The following is a 15419-nucleotide window of genomic DNA, read 5'->3' as shown; positions in this document are numbered from 1 at the left end:
GTAATCGGAGAAATGGATTTAACGGTGAGTAACAAAATCCTGTTGATTTTTTTAACATAAATATGAATAATTTGATTTTATCTGCTGGAGATTGCTATGTAGCTTTTCAGTACATGTGAGTTGTTGACCTGGCAACAAATGCTCTAACTCCTTTAAGCCTATTTTACTACCCCAACCCCCACTAAATTGGCAGACATTAGTACTTAGTCATTATGTGTTCAACACACTAACTTGTTTTTACTCAGGCATTGTGGTTGATTATCTTTCAACACCTCACCAATTTTGTTGGGTATTCAAAAAGTGCAGATATTTCCGACATTCCGACAGTTTAAAAACCCGTAGATCGACGAAAAAGGCAGCAGATTCATCAATTCAGCGGGCCATTTTCAACAATGCCGATTCAACTTTTCTAAGAGTCATATCTGCAATGTTGAAAATGTCCGCAGTAGATACTGCAGTCCTTTTCAACAATCTGCAGCTGTATTGAATCGGTGTGTGCCAACATTTCTGACTGTCGGAATTATTAGCACACATTGAATTCCCCTTTAGATTGTTCTCCTCAAAGCTACAGTCCTACAGCATACTTTGCTGGCTGGAAATTTTCCCTCCATTGAACCCCCTAACCCCCCTTCCTTGTCTACTTTTCTTTTACATGCAAAGCAGTTTAATTATATTCTTTATTATTTTGTCTCTGTCTTATCATTATACCCTTTCCTAATGGATATTCATTCTATTTTTCACCATTTATTAGTCAAGCGTGTAGATGTTATTCTGTGAAATAAAGAAAAGTTGCACAAAAAACTGGGAAAGTTACATATTTATCTTACCCCATGTTTGTTGCCTATAAAGAACACAGATCGCTCAGTCTCTGTAGATACTTCGGCGTCATCCTCTGCGCTCTCCTTCTTCTGCACCTCAGTTAGCGCTAGGTCCCAAAGGTTGTCGCTGAAATGAGAGAAACAACCAGGCGGATTAACATAGTTATTTATGTACTGATCATGTACTGGGAAATTTCTGGTTTTCTATATGGTGACCAGCTGTAGCTCCTTAACTGTCTGGCCGGGGAAGGGGTGGCTGGCTGATCTCCTCCTGTCTCCATGCCCTTCTGGTGACCGATGGCTGGTGTCACTGGGAGGTGGAGCTTAAGTGCAATGGCAGCTGAAGGTAGTCTTTAAGTGTAAGGGTGGGGCTTAAGTACAGCGCTGGCAGATACCATGCTGGCTTCCAGGGACTGAATTGGGCTCCCATAATAGCAGAGGAATGACTTCCCATTAGAAGCGTTTTCTTTGCTATAGCAGTTCTGGGAGAGAAATAACTGGCTGTGATTAGCAGGGAGTGCTAATGAGAGGTCACTGCCACTTATGCTGCCCATACACATGTGAGATATTGCATGCAATCATTCAATTTCGACCACATCTGGCGGATAAACCAAATGATTGTATGCATTTTTAAGAAGAAATTCGACGCAGTCGAATGTCACGTCAATAGATATTATGTGCTGCACATAATATTTATCGAATTGCATGAGCAATCAGATGTGCTTTTTAAACAAATGCGATCGCTGGAATACAATCAGTGGCAGGTTCGGGGGCGGGGTCGGAGTGGGGACCAGAGTGCTGGCGGCAGAGGAGCGGGGACAGGAGGGATGACGGCAACGGTGGAGTGGGCACTTGAGCACTGGAGGAGAGGGTACCTGATCGCTGGAAGCTCTGGAGCAGGGACCGGAGCAGTGGAGCTTGAAAGCCCTGTGAAGGAACGCTTTCAGGCGGCGGGTCTCAGCACCGCCAGCGCTCAGGTGCCCGCTCCACCGCCACCCCTCTTCCAGCACCTGATGACTCATCCCAGATGGCATGCGACATCGGGTGCTGGAAAAAACACTGGGCACCACAAAAGATGCGATCAGATGTGATAGGACAATGTTTTGTGCCTCAGATAAGTACCAAAATAAAAATACCATAAAGGAATAACGGGCATAGAAGAATACTTTCATTGGTACTTGTTTCCTAGCACGGCCACAATCGCGGGCATCGTGTACCTTTAAGTTAAGGTACACGATGCCCACGATGGACCTGATTTCCTTTGAAACCAGGTCCATTTTGCCGGCAAAGGCAAAATCGGGGGCATCACGTCGGTCGCGTACATTAACATGGCCCCCGACGCGATGCCCGCGATTTTGCCATAGGCTTCAATGTTAAAATATTTTTAACATTGAAATCGGGAGCATCGCGTCGGTCTTGTGCCATTATAATGGCACAAGATGAGATGGACTTGTTTAAGTCCATCTCACATAGGAAACAATGTGAAATGGGCCAATATGACCCATTTTACATTGTATATGGCCCCGTCATGGGTTACGCAACCCCATTGTGAGCGTCACCCCACGATTGACGCCAACCCGAAGCGTGGCGAGCGGCGGCGGTGCGCGTCCTCCGACCTTTTCATACCCCTACTATACACGTCGGCGTGGAGTTGAGAATATAAAGTGTGGCGAGCGCAGCGAGCCCCGCGAGGGGAAGTGTATACCTGTGAAGTTATACGCTGCGCTCGCCACGCTTCGGGCTCGGCTCGCCACACTTTATATTCTCAACTCCACGCCGACGTGGATAGTAGAGGTATGAAAAGGTCGGAGGACGCGCACCGCCGCCGCTCGCCACGCTTCGGGTTGGCGTCAATCGTGGGGTGGCGTTGAGTGGGTAAAATTGGGGGTCTGGGGAATACTTTACATTGAATCCAATGTAAAATAGGGTCCCAGGGACCCTATTTACATTTGATTCAATGTAAAAATCGGGTCGATCGCATCGCATGCGATTTGGTCGCATGCGATGCGACCAACGCGATTTTTCCAACACGATCACCCCACTGCAAATCGTGTGGCCGTGCTAGGAAACAAGTACCCTTTCATTTTACTTCTTTATGTGCACAGGCACATTTTTGGTGAATTCCTCTAGTTTTGCTGGATTGCATTGAAATGTGTAAAAAAAAAAAGCTACTTCAAAGTTCATCCTACTACCGAATAATGTAATTTATGTCTGAATTTGATGTGAGCATACTTTCCTAACCTTTCGGAATAGTTGGGTGGGGCTCCCGGTCGCCTAAAAGAGTTGTCAGGTCTCCTGGAGAAGGCCACCTGCATTGTATAGCACTATCCTTTGCTTGAGAAGAAAATGAGGCTGCAGGGATCTTGTCTGCTAGTAAGAAGACCCTTGTGAGGCAACTGCTTAGTAGGAACAAGGGACAACTTCCAATAATCCAAAATCCAACCGTGAGATTCTAACAGGCAGATCTGGTGATGATCTTCCGCATGACGTTCAAGTCATAAGTAAAAGATCATCCAAGTGGGGAAAAAATCTTGATACCCTGTAGCCATCACCAGCATCTTTTGTATCAAATGCTCCAATACCCAATTCCAGCTATTAAGTCACACTGTTGACTCTAAAAAAGATCCCAATGTCTTTTTGGCAAGAACAAAAGGGTGGCAAAGTCTGAGGAGGCTTCAGTATACACATGCGGATGAGCCTTCATTACCCTGGGATCAGTCCAAATGTAGCATACACCCAGTTCAACTCTAAAGGAAAGACCACCTTTTGCCCTTTATCTACATAAACTATACTCACATTATCACTGACCAGAGGATGCCTATTGACCTTCCCTAATACTCAGCTCAATTGCATATACCCTGCAGTGTGTGGCTCCAACATACAGTATCTGCTAAAACAGGATGCAATACACCGGGACACCTCCTACATGCACACAGATGTACAGATGTGCTCTCACTGAGTATCCATATGCCACATGGTTAAAGCAGCCCATAGAAACTGAGAGGCTTTGAAAGGAGTAGTATAATGTATTTGTGTTTTTACTTTTTGTGCATTATTTGCATTGCAGACAGCACAGAAATTGATTTTACACACATAGGGGGTTATTCTGATTCACTCGCAAAGGCACAATCACTCTCAGATGGACAAAACCATGTGCACTGCAGGTGGGGCTGATGTAACAGGTGCAGAGAGATTTAGATGTGGGTGAGGTTTGTACTTCAAACTGATATCTATATTGCAGTGTAAAAATAAATCAGCCAGTATTTACCCTGCACAGAAACAATAAAACACCCAAATCTAACTCTCTCTGCACATGTTACATCTGCCCCACCTGCAGTGCACATGGTTTTGTCCATTAGAGAGTGATTGCGCCTTTCCGAATGAATCAGAATAACCCCCATAGAGTTGCAGATGAAGAACACTGGAAAAGCCAGGGGTTGTCACATAGGAGCCCTTTATACAGATGCAGGCACATAAATGGTGCACACCTCAATTTTAAATGTAATAAGCAATGCAGTTTAGTTGCTCCTATGTTTAAATCATGTAAAAAAAAAAGTACATATTTTTAGCAAAAAAGAGTCACAACAGAATATGGGTGCAACTGAAGCAACATTAACACAACTGCAAAAGGAGAAACAGGAGATTGGAACATAATGAAATTGTTCTACCAAAACCAGGGTCCACCTGTTACAGTATATTCATTATTTGTTATTAGACTCTGATATAGGGATGGCTGATAGCAACTATAGATGTACCGGATCCAAGGGAAATGTCTTTTCCATCTGATGCCTGAATTGCACCGACTGTCACTATCACATGCATCTTTCCTATGGCTACAAAATGTACTTCTGCAAGGAGAAATTCAGTGTGTTCACAGCACAGATCCTTTGCACAAGACGAAAAATGAGGTGTCCATGCAACTATCGATGGAAAATTCACTAACTAGTTACCATGCAATAGGGTCTTTCTATGCCAATTCACCCAGACCATGACACCTTCAAACACTGAAACTTTGTATACATGATACTACCACATAGCTACAAACACATGTATCATATAGGGGAGTCAAAGTTTTGAAAACATGAATCTCCTGACCCATTGTCAATCAAATATTATTATTCCTAACGGTAATTTCTTGGTAACAACATGTGGGTTGGTAGGTGTCAGAATGAGACTTTTCTGACTGATTTCACAAGGCAAGCTGTAATTGAGGCAACACCACCACTATTCAATTGCCCCGTTTATGGGCCTTATTTTGGTTCATTCTTTCTGACAAAATCCTTCTTAGATGGACAAAACCATGTGCACTGCAGGGGGCAGATGTAACATGTGCAGAGAGAATTAGATTTGGGTGAGTAATTTTGTTTCTGTGCAGGGAAAATACTGACTGCTTTATTTTTACACTGCAATATAGATCTCATTTTGAATTAAAACCCCACCCAAATCTAATTCTCTCTGCACATGTTACATCTGCCCCCCCTGCAGTGCACATGGTTTTGTCCATCTAAGAAGGATTTTGTCAGAAAGAATGAACCAAAATAAGGCCCTATGTGCACTGTGCAACAGTAAGCGAGTGTGAAAAACTAGTGTTATGTACAGTATGCAGAGCCACCATTAAAGGGGTACTATCAGAACTCCAGTCCCAGGGCTCCGACAGAAAGCAGCCATGTACAGACAATAAAGGTGGGATTTCAATTGTGACAGCGGCAATTCAATTGTGGCATCGGCTGCAAGCTCCAAATTGGCCGACAGACCGTGTTCTCCAATCTGAAAGTCAAGACACAGAGGTGGGAAGAACTGTGGATAATGCAGAGTGCTTCCAGATGATAGCCACATATGGGAAAAAGGATCCTAGGGTCGCGTAACTATAAATTTTGCTCCCCCCTGCCAAAAAGTTTGTGGCCCCCCCCCCCCAGGCTCCTCTCCAGCATGTTTTCCCAACGTGTGACATGATGAAGTCATGATGATGTCACACGCATAACGGAGAAGCTGAAGCAGGAGAGAGGAAGAGAGACCAGCATACAATGCTGATTCCCTTGGGTCCGACGCATCCCAGGCCGCCCTAGCACGCCCATCCTGTACACAGTAGCCAATAGCCGGCTCTGTGTACAGTGAATTGAATCAGTGGGGGAATTTTTTCATCTTTGCCAAGCCCCGCCCATGCTGCGGCTGACTCACCTCCAGTGCTCAGTCAGTGGGCAGCGGCAGGCAGCAGCATGTCAGTGTGCCGGCGCCCACACAGACCCTGCTACTGCTTGCTCCCCCAAGCGGCTGCTGGGGCTGCCTTACAGTAGTTACGCCACTGCCTAGGGATCTCTAGCCCCATGAACTGCAGTAGGACCCTGGTATAAAATTAAAAACTTTATTCCTGTGTAACTGTAAAAGTAAACGTATCTTATATGTGGACTATAACTCTATTGTCAATTTAACTTTTTCCATAATAAGGTATATGAGAAATATTATTGTCCTTTTTTATATTGTTTATAGTGGTTATTGCTTTTATATAAAGCAAACTCTCAATATTTATGTTTTGCTTGCTACTTTGGGGCTGCACATGAGGGGTTATTCCGATCTGATCACAAGGCAGCGAAGTCCCAGGCCGGGCGATAATCAATAGACTGCAAATATGTACGGATCATATTACACATGCGCAAGGCCATCCTGTGACAAAATCCTGCTACTTTTTGATCAATGGCCGTACGCAAGTTGATTGACAGGAAGCCTGCATTTGGGGGTAGTAACCTCCCATTTTCTGGGAGTGTCATGGAAAACGTAGGCATGCCCAGGCGTTTGAGGGGTGGGTGTTTGCAAACCTCTCAACTTTGATGAACGGCGAGGAAGGACGTTTCACACACCAGAGGTGCGCGTCTGAAATTGGAGTGAGGGCGTGGCCTATTGCCGCAAGGCCGCGCCCCAACTTTTTGCCGGTGTGGGGGCATGGCTAGCAGCTCTGGGAGCTGCTGGCTATGTCCCCAGACGGTTGGGCTGCATGAATAGACACAGGGGACAGGGGGGACTCCCAACTGCCCCCACCGCGAGACACTGCCGGCCTCGGTAAGGATGCGGGAATGTCCCAAAAAGCCGGGATGTTCCCGCAATAAGCGGGACAGTTGGGAGGTATGTTTTGGAAGTCAGTTCCGGCCCTGATCCGACTGTTTCTATGGCAGCCGCTGAGAAAGTCCTGAACTAAGCCCAGACTGCACACAGTGGAAAATCAATCAATGGTGAGCAGTTTGGGAATGGATTTGCAGCTAATTGCAGGCCAGCAATCAAGTCTGCATAACCTCCATAATACATATGGGCTGACCGATGTATCCATGAGGAAAATGATTGATAGCCACTGCATTAGGCATCTGGACAACTGCCTACAAACTCCGGATTTTTAACAAATGGAGGGTGGAAGGCGGCCCTGGACCTCAAAGAATGTTAATGAGACTCTGCAGATCACCTATGTACGTGAACATGGACATGTTTGGTGTACGTGCACTATCAGTCCTTGCTGCGTATCCTATAGGCATGCTGGACTGCGACAAGTGGTGCCACTAGGTAACGTGCACATCATAAATGTGTTACCCTGGCCACCCAACCCTGTACCTTGCCCACCCAACCCTGTACCTTGCCCGTGGCATAGCTTCCCTGGGTACACGGATCAGATCGACTGACTCTTCCGTCTCTATAGTAACGCTCGCCCGCGGCGCAGCGTAGTGATGGCGTCACCAGCGAAGTGCATCCCGGGAATTGTAGTTTCACTTTTACTCAGAGTCTGGCAGTGATTACACACTGATGTCAGTCCAGGCTCTGGGGCCAGCAGCAATACTAATAATTAAGGGCACATGCAGATTACACAATGTCTAGTTAAATCCAAGGCACATTTTTAGAACCACTGTCACTAATTAATTAATTTTCTATCCTAAGAGTGATAGCATCCATTTTTTGCACCCTGAAGTAATAGTAGTACAGGTTAAGTATCCCTTATCAAAATTTATGCTATCCAAATTATTCAGAAAATAGTCTCCAAAATGTACTTTTTTTTTTTTTTACGCTTAAAACCTACTACTGTAGTACATCTATAACTGGCAATACTGGGGACATGATATGTAACTGGCACTACTAGGAACATAATATGTAACTGGAGGAGTCCCTGGCAAGTACCAGCGCCAGATTTGCACACAATATAAGAGCATTATACACATGTGCAGCAGAATACACTACTGGAGATTCGATGAGTTTTTATAAGAGATGTGCCGAAAAGATAGCCAGGTAGACTTTTTACTCCAGAGTTTTGACTGTAAAAATGATTAGAATAATAAAAATAAGATTTTTTTATATTTTATTTGTATTTTTTACATCTTTTAAAAATTCAAAACTCTAGCATATATGTTAGTATGACAGGAAAGGCTTGTCTCACCTGCCTCACCCAACCGCACGCCACTGTATGCCACACACAGTAATGCCCATTATAATACATTATGCCAAACAGAATAATGCCCATTATGCCATACACAGTAATGCCCATTATATCATATTATGCCACACACACAGTAATGCCCATTATGACACACACACCATTGCAGAAAAGCTTCTCAAATGTTTAATAAAAATAATTATTTACATTCCATCGCTTGCAGGAGCCACACTGGGGGTAAGACAGTAAATTCAATGTCCAAGGTGGCGTGGAGGATCTGTGACTGGAGGGAGGCGCAATCACTGCATCAGGAATGCCCACGCTCCATGCTAGCCACCTAGTGCTGCATTCCTGATACTTCCGGGTTACGCTGGTCACAACTGCTCCTTTCCAATTACTAGATGTGCAAATGTTCCTCTATCTTCTGCTCAATTGCCTCCTGTAAGGTGGGAGCCATTTTGGAAAAGTTTGGCCAACTATGGGGATGGCCAAACCAACCCTTCCAGCATGTGGCAAATGGTTAGTCTGGCCCCGAGTGCAACCATGTCACACTGGGCTATAATCTCTCACAGAAAGTTCCTGTCGCTCCTAAAGTCGTGTGCCACCTCCTGTCCTTTTTACCTCCTGTAAAAATAGATCTTCAAAGTCATGCACAGCTTGTGGTAATAGTCGCCATCTGCTGACTGCTCTAGAATCAAGCCATAAAGTCTAATCAAATTTGTATCGCTAGTAGAAATTTGCATATTACAAGAAATTAAGGAGCTCAGTGACGAGCATTGTAAGGTTTAGAAGGTTTTTGGAAAGTCTAGGTTTCTGCAATGAGGGCTAAGAGAAGGTTACATGTTCTTACAATTTGCACTATTCAGTTTTGTGTCATCCCACAATGTTTGTGCATCACTTACTGTATTATACTGACATTTGCCTCATGCTGTCGCTTCCCTAGTTTGTGTTTTCAGTGTTTATTTTAGTGTTCAGTTTAAGAATTTAGTCAAAATTTGGTACTTGTTCATCGATGCGACCGACGCGATGGACCCGATTTTTTAATTGAATCAAATGTGAATAGGGTCCCTGGGACCCTATTTTACATTGGATTCAATGTAAAAAATTCCCCAGACCCCCAATTTTACACCCTCAACGCCACCCCACGATTGACGCCAACCCGAAGCGTGGCGAGCGGCGGCGGTGCGCGTCCTATGACCTTTTCATACCCCTACTATCCACGTCGGCGTGGAGTTCAGAATATAAAGTGTGGCGAGCGCAGCGAGCCACCGAGCCCGAAGCGTGGTGAGCGGACGCGTATAACTTCACAGGTATACGTGTCCCCTCGCGGGGCTCGCTGCGCTCGCCACGCTTCGGGCATCGTCAATCGTGGGGTGACGATGGGGCCATATACAATGTGAAATGGGTCATATTGGCCCATTTCACATTGTTTCCTATGTGAGATGGACTTAATCAAGTCCATCTCATCTTGTGCCATTATAATGGCACAAGACCGACGCGATGCTCCCGATTTCAATGTTAAAAAATATTTTAACATTGAAGCCTATGGCAAAATCGCGGGCATCGCGTCGGTGGCAATGTTAATCGTGTACCTTAACTTTAAGGTACACGATGCCCGCGATTGTGGCCGTCCTAGGAAACAAGTACCCAAAATGTTAAGGAACAGTTTTCAAAGGGCACCATTTTAACTTACCTTGGGCATACAGTAGTACCATTTGTAATGACCTGGGTACCACTAGTAACATGAAGGACTTGACAAAGTAAAACCCCCTTAACCCATTGCACATCTGGGCTACAACCAGTGGCGTAAGTTTGTTTCAGTTGCCCGGAAGCAAGAAAAAGGTTAGTCTCCCCCTACCCCACTAATTATTACACACCCAGGGACAGATTGGAAACTAAAAGTGGCCCTGTCAAAATTTCTAGAAGTGGCACCAAATACATCACTTCCTCTGTGTGGAAGATGTTAGTTTCAATATGTTTGGCTGCCTAGAGGCCCCAGACCATTAAGCTGCTGTGACAGACCACTACTTATTTATTTTGCACCTTCTAGAAGATAATACTGTAGATAGAATCTGATTGGTTGCCCATAGCAACATTCCATTTGGAATAGAACTCCCATCTTAGTTAATAAACCCTGAGACTGAACACCGACCCACAAATCTCCATCAAGCAGAAACAAAATTGTTACCATAATCCCTAGAATATCACAATCATATCCTTCAGTGTGTCAGCGCATGTCAGGGTTAGTGTGCGTTGGTGTGTCAGTGTGTTAGAATCTGTCTGTGTGTTGGGATCAGTGTGTCAACATCTGTCTGCGTGTCCATATCAGCGTCTGTGTGTTAGCATTTGTCTGTGTCAGTGTGTTAACACATTTACTGTGTGTTGGTATCAGTGTGTCAGCTTCCATGTGCATTTGTATGTGTATTAGCATCAATTTGTCAGCTTCTGCCCATGTGTCAGCATCAGTGTGAACGTGTGTTAGCATCGGTCTGTGTGTTGGCATCAATGTGTCAACATCTGTCTGTGTGTCAGTGTCTCTTTGTGGCTCTAGCTCGCACATCGTTGACAATGATTGATGTCTACTGAACATGCAGGTCAATTTGGCTATACAGCCAAACAACCTTCCTGTTCAGCAGCTCCCAGTGATGTCTCTCAAAATATTGATGGTCGTTATTGTTCAGTGTGTACACAAAATATCAGTCACCTGCGGCTGATATGATTAACTATATCAGCAGCGCCAGGTCGCTGCGGGTCGCTTAGTGTGTATGAGGCTTAAGGCAGGGCTGAAACTAGGATTCCCTTCACCCAGGGCAAGACAGCAATTTGGCTCCACTCTTCCTCACCCCCACCTGCATGCACATATGGGTATCAAATCCAGCAAACCCCCAGTTGCGGTACTGTGTAAGGGCACCAGGCAGGAAGAAAATACAAATATGTACCACTTTTAATATTCAGAGAAACCTCCCCTTGGATTTAATTCTAAATTAGTTACTAAACTGAAGATCCCACTGTGATCACATTCAAGCTGTTACTTAGGGGCAGATTTATTAAGGTTGGAGAAGAGATAAACTGGAGATAAAGCAGAGAAAAGGTAAAAGGAGATAAAGCACCAGCCAATCAGCTGTGTTTGAAAAAGACAGTTGGGAGCTGATTGGCTGGTGCTTTATCTCCTTTTACCTTTTCTCCGCTTTATCTCCAGTTTATCTCTTCTCCAAGCTTAATAAATCTGCCCCTATAACACAGGCCCTTATTCTGATCGGTGCGGCCGGATCCGATTATGTGGCCAGGACCGTGCGTGCGAAACCCCGCCTTCCATACGGATCGCCAACTCCGTCCGTACGCGGTAAGAAGCTGGCCGAACGGACCGCACGTGTATTTTTCACGGAATACGCCTCCTCCATCTAAGGAAACCTCCCCCATCATTCGATGGTCGCAGACCATCGAATGCAGGACCGAGTGCTCCACCAGCTCCCGCAACCTCAGACCACACGAACATTTTTCCGTGCAAAAGCAGGGATCTGGGCGGGCAGCTGACATCCGGCGATGTCATATGTCCGCCCCCTACACGTGCGTCACGACTGCATTACCATACGTACGCCCAGCGTTTGCATGGGAACGCCCATGAAACGCGGGGCGTATGCATATGGTAATGAGCCCAAATAGCCCTTCATGCCCCTCTCCACCCCCTGTTCGGAGTGTTCACATATCATGCGGGATTTGGCCGTACGCCCCGCTCGCACATGCGCAGAGACGCCTCTGCACATGCGCAGATACAAAACATCGGCGGCCCGAACGCACGCGGATATATCCGCACCGACCAGAATAAGGGCCACAGTTCTCCTGACTTTCTGAATGTGAGTAAACTGTAGGTTAACAAGTGGATGTTAGCCGTAGATTGATTTTGTGTTATTTTCAAATTAAATACCAGTATTATCTTGACAAAGCTTCAAGATTCAAGTAAATATAATATACTATGATAAATCTATCTAGAACAGTGCTCTAATTTATATTTAGACATGATCCATAATGAATACAGTTTTGCACAATCATTCTCGAATTATTATTTTGTCTTACTTTTTAAATTGGGGGGATTCTGCAACAGCAATAATTTTTCTCATTACAGGTAATACCGGCAAACCACTAGCTCTACTGAGAATTCATTAATTCATTATACATAATTGTCTGAAATATTTTTAAGAGCAGTTTTAGACATCATTGCGGTACAAAGCGGTATTTTTACAATTGGTCCTGAACATTTTAACATTATCTCCAGCATGTGCGTTTTTTTATCACAGAATCTGTTGGCAAAAATGAAAACTCTATGTAGTATAATAGCATTGTTTTAGGTCATTGTAATATATTAATACCGTAGATCCTCTGCACTGAAGTTTTTACAATTACACATTTTTGACACAATAAGTGCAACAGATTTTTAATATTAGTTTTCATGAAACGAAATATAAACTTTGCAAAGTTTAATATTCTTTAGTTTTAATTTGAACAGTTATATAATTGGTACACAAATAAAACAATAGCAAAATATTTTATTTACATACTCCTTATAATTTAGTATCATTACCATGAATACACAGATACATAGAATCTGGCCTTTTCAAAATGTCAATGCCAATATGCCAAATATATTTATAGTTTAAATACCCCTCAAGTATCTTTTCTGACAAGTATCCATTTAACTGATGTTATTTATGCAATGGATTCATTATAAATACTATGCAAGTAATTATTCTAAAATTTAAAATGTTCTCCAGGAACAATAAACTCAATATCTGTAATATTATCATGTCAAATTGACTTAATTTTTTATATTATATATATATATATATATATATATATATATATATATATATATATATATATTCCAAATTGACTTAATTTTTAATATTAAATATATATAAATATATATATATATATATATATATATTCCAAATTGACAATTCGTAATCATATATATATGACATATATATTTTAAAATGCTAGTTTTTAATAAAATATGAAAATTCTTGATTTTTTTTATTTATTTGTGGAACATATACCATCCCATTTGTAACTGCTGTATACTTTAAATGTGTTGTAGTGAGTCGCAACTGTAAAGTACGCAATAATGGAATATAATGTTATACTGTAGTCAGTGGTATAATGGTATGTAATGTTATATGTAAAATTTTCATAAACCCTTACAACATATAAGTGACTTTGTTAATGAATAAATATAAATACCCCATATAAACTGTGTGCTTGCTTGAAGATAATAACTCATAATTAACTCTGCATGTCATTTTACACTTTAGCAGATTAAATCCACAGTATATTTTCTTTCTAATACAGAAGTGCATGCAGAAAAACAGAACATCGATTTCCATTTGCTCACCCACATGTAGTTCTAAAGCCTATACATATTTTTTTAAGTTTAACAGACATTTAAGTCTTAAAATAAATGCTATTTTTACAAATTAAAAATTTCAGCAAATTTATTATGATCCTTTTGTTTTTCTCAGAGCAATTATTAAAATATCTGCAAAATACATTTTGGAAGAAAATCAGTGCAATCTTAGTAGGTACTATACACCATATAAATGCAATGAGGACATACTCTTCTCTGCCCTAAAGCTGGCCATACATCAGAAAGATATTGTACCCAATCATACAATCTCAATTGATTGTAAGATGGATTGTATGCAGATTGTGTGCACATCTTGTGTTCACAATCATACAATCAATCATAAGATGGATTGTATGACTGATTGTATGATGGATTGTATGCAGATTGTGTGCACATCTTGTGTACAAAATCATGCAGCAGATGGATTGTATGACTGATCATATGATCGATTGTGTGTAGATTGTGTGTCCAAAAACCACCAAGGACTGCTGGGGATTTCAAGGGCAATTGTACACAATCATGAGTGCAATCGATCTTAAGATCGATCTTTCTGATGTATGGCCAGCTTAAGAAAGAAGTTGTATCCTGTAGTAACTTTTAAGTGGGTGCTGGACGGGGTCCCGACAGTCGGTCATTTACCCGACGTCGGGATCCCGACTGTCAAAACACTGACATCCGGGTTCCCGACGGCCACCTGCTATTCCCCAACCCCCCCCCATGGGGGTCCACGACCCCAATAGAGGGAGAATAGAATAGGTGACTGCAAGGGGCTTAGTTGCGCTCACCATGCTGTCTGGGTCCGGCCAGTCGAGATCCCGACATCAGGCTAATGACTGTTGGGATCCCAACTGTCGGACCCCTGTACCACACCCTTTTTAAGTAAGGTATCCTTTATTTAACACAGAAATATTTGTTTATTTTATTAACAGTTATTTATATAGTGCACATATTACGCAGAGATTAAGACATGATGATTAGTCATTCGCAATTATCAGCCCCTGCCCTAGAGATCACCATCGATGGTTTTAGCACCCTGGTGTGGGAGGTATGAAGATGAGGTCCACCATTATGTGGCCTGCTTGGGATACGGTCACTAGGTCACCAAGCATTAGGTTGACATGCATGAAGGTCAACATGACTGAAGGTCAACTTGGGCTAGGTTGACACAAGCATCAGGTCGAAACGGGGAAGGTCAACTGTCAAAAGGTTTTTTTTTCCACTTTTTTTGAGACGACATGAACTGACATGTGCCAACAGGCGGTATTTCATGCCCTACTACTAGGGCGTGATGGCAGAATAAAATAGTGTGCCAAGCGTAGCGAGGCACCGTGCCCGAAGCATGGCGAGCATAGCGAGCCATGCAAGGGGATGCAGTGCAGTATTTTAGTGTTCATGTCAAATGTGTCGACATTCGGGAAAAAAGTGAAAAACCCCATATCGACCTTCCCCATGTTGACCTAATGCTTGTGTCAACCTAATGATCTGTCGACCTAAACCACATCGACCTTCAGTCATGTCAACCTTCATGCATGTCGACCTTCAGTGGTCGACATAATACTTGGAATATATGTCTATCCAATGGTCCTATTCCACCTGCTTAGCTCCGCTCCTTCCCCAATTGGCCTGCCACTGTTTTACAGCCTCTGTCTGCACTGTGATTGAGAAGGTTCATAGCCAATGGTTTCCTGTCATTGATGGCACCAATGATGCTGACCGTTCCAACCTTGCAATATATATTCCCGACCACCTGGACACACGTACACACTAGTTTTCATTTTTGTTTTTTATTTTACCA

General features: G+C 43.1%; 1 protein-coding gene across 1 annotated transcript in view; it reads right to left on the bottom strand.

The window, feature by feature from the left end:
- DYNC2LI1 (dynein cytoplasmic 2 light intermediate chain 1) overlaps positions 1-7594 on the bottom strand; it is a 48103-nt gene extending 40509 nt beyond the window's left edge. The window contains exons 1-2 of the mRNA XM_083175707.1: positions 7434-7594; positions 828-945 (exon numbers count right to left, since the gene is read on the bottom strand). Of these exons, the coding sequence (XP_083031833.1) occupies positions 828-945; positions 7434-7447 (132 nt within the window). The 5' untranslated portion in view covers positions 7448-7594. The remainder of the gene's footprint in view (positions 1-827; positions 946-7433) is intronic.
- Between the last annotated feature and the right edge of the window lie 7825 nt (positions 7595-15419).

The sequence above is a fragment of the Crinia signifera genome, chromosome 3 (genome assembly GCF_055691185.1).
Source record: "Crinia signifera chromosome 3, ASM5569118v1, whole genome shotgun sequence".
Lineage (NCBI taxonomy): Eukaryota > Metazoa > Chordata > Amphibia > Anura > Myobatrachidae > Crinia > Crinia signifera.
Note: the sequence above shows the minus strand (reverse complement) of the source record. Positions and strands in the feature narration are given on the sequence as shown.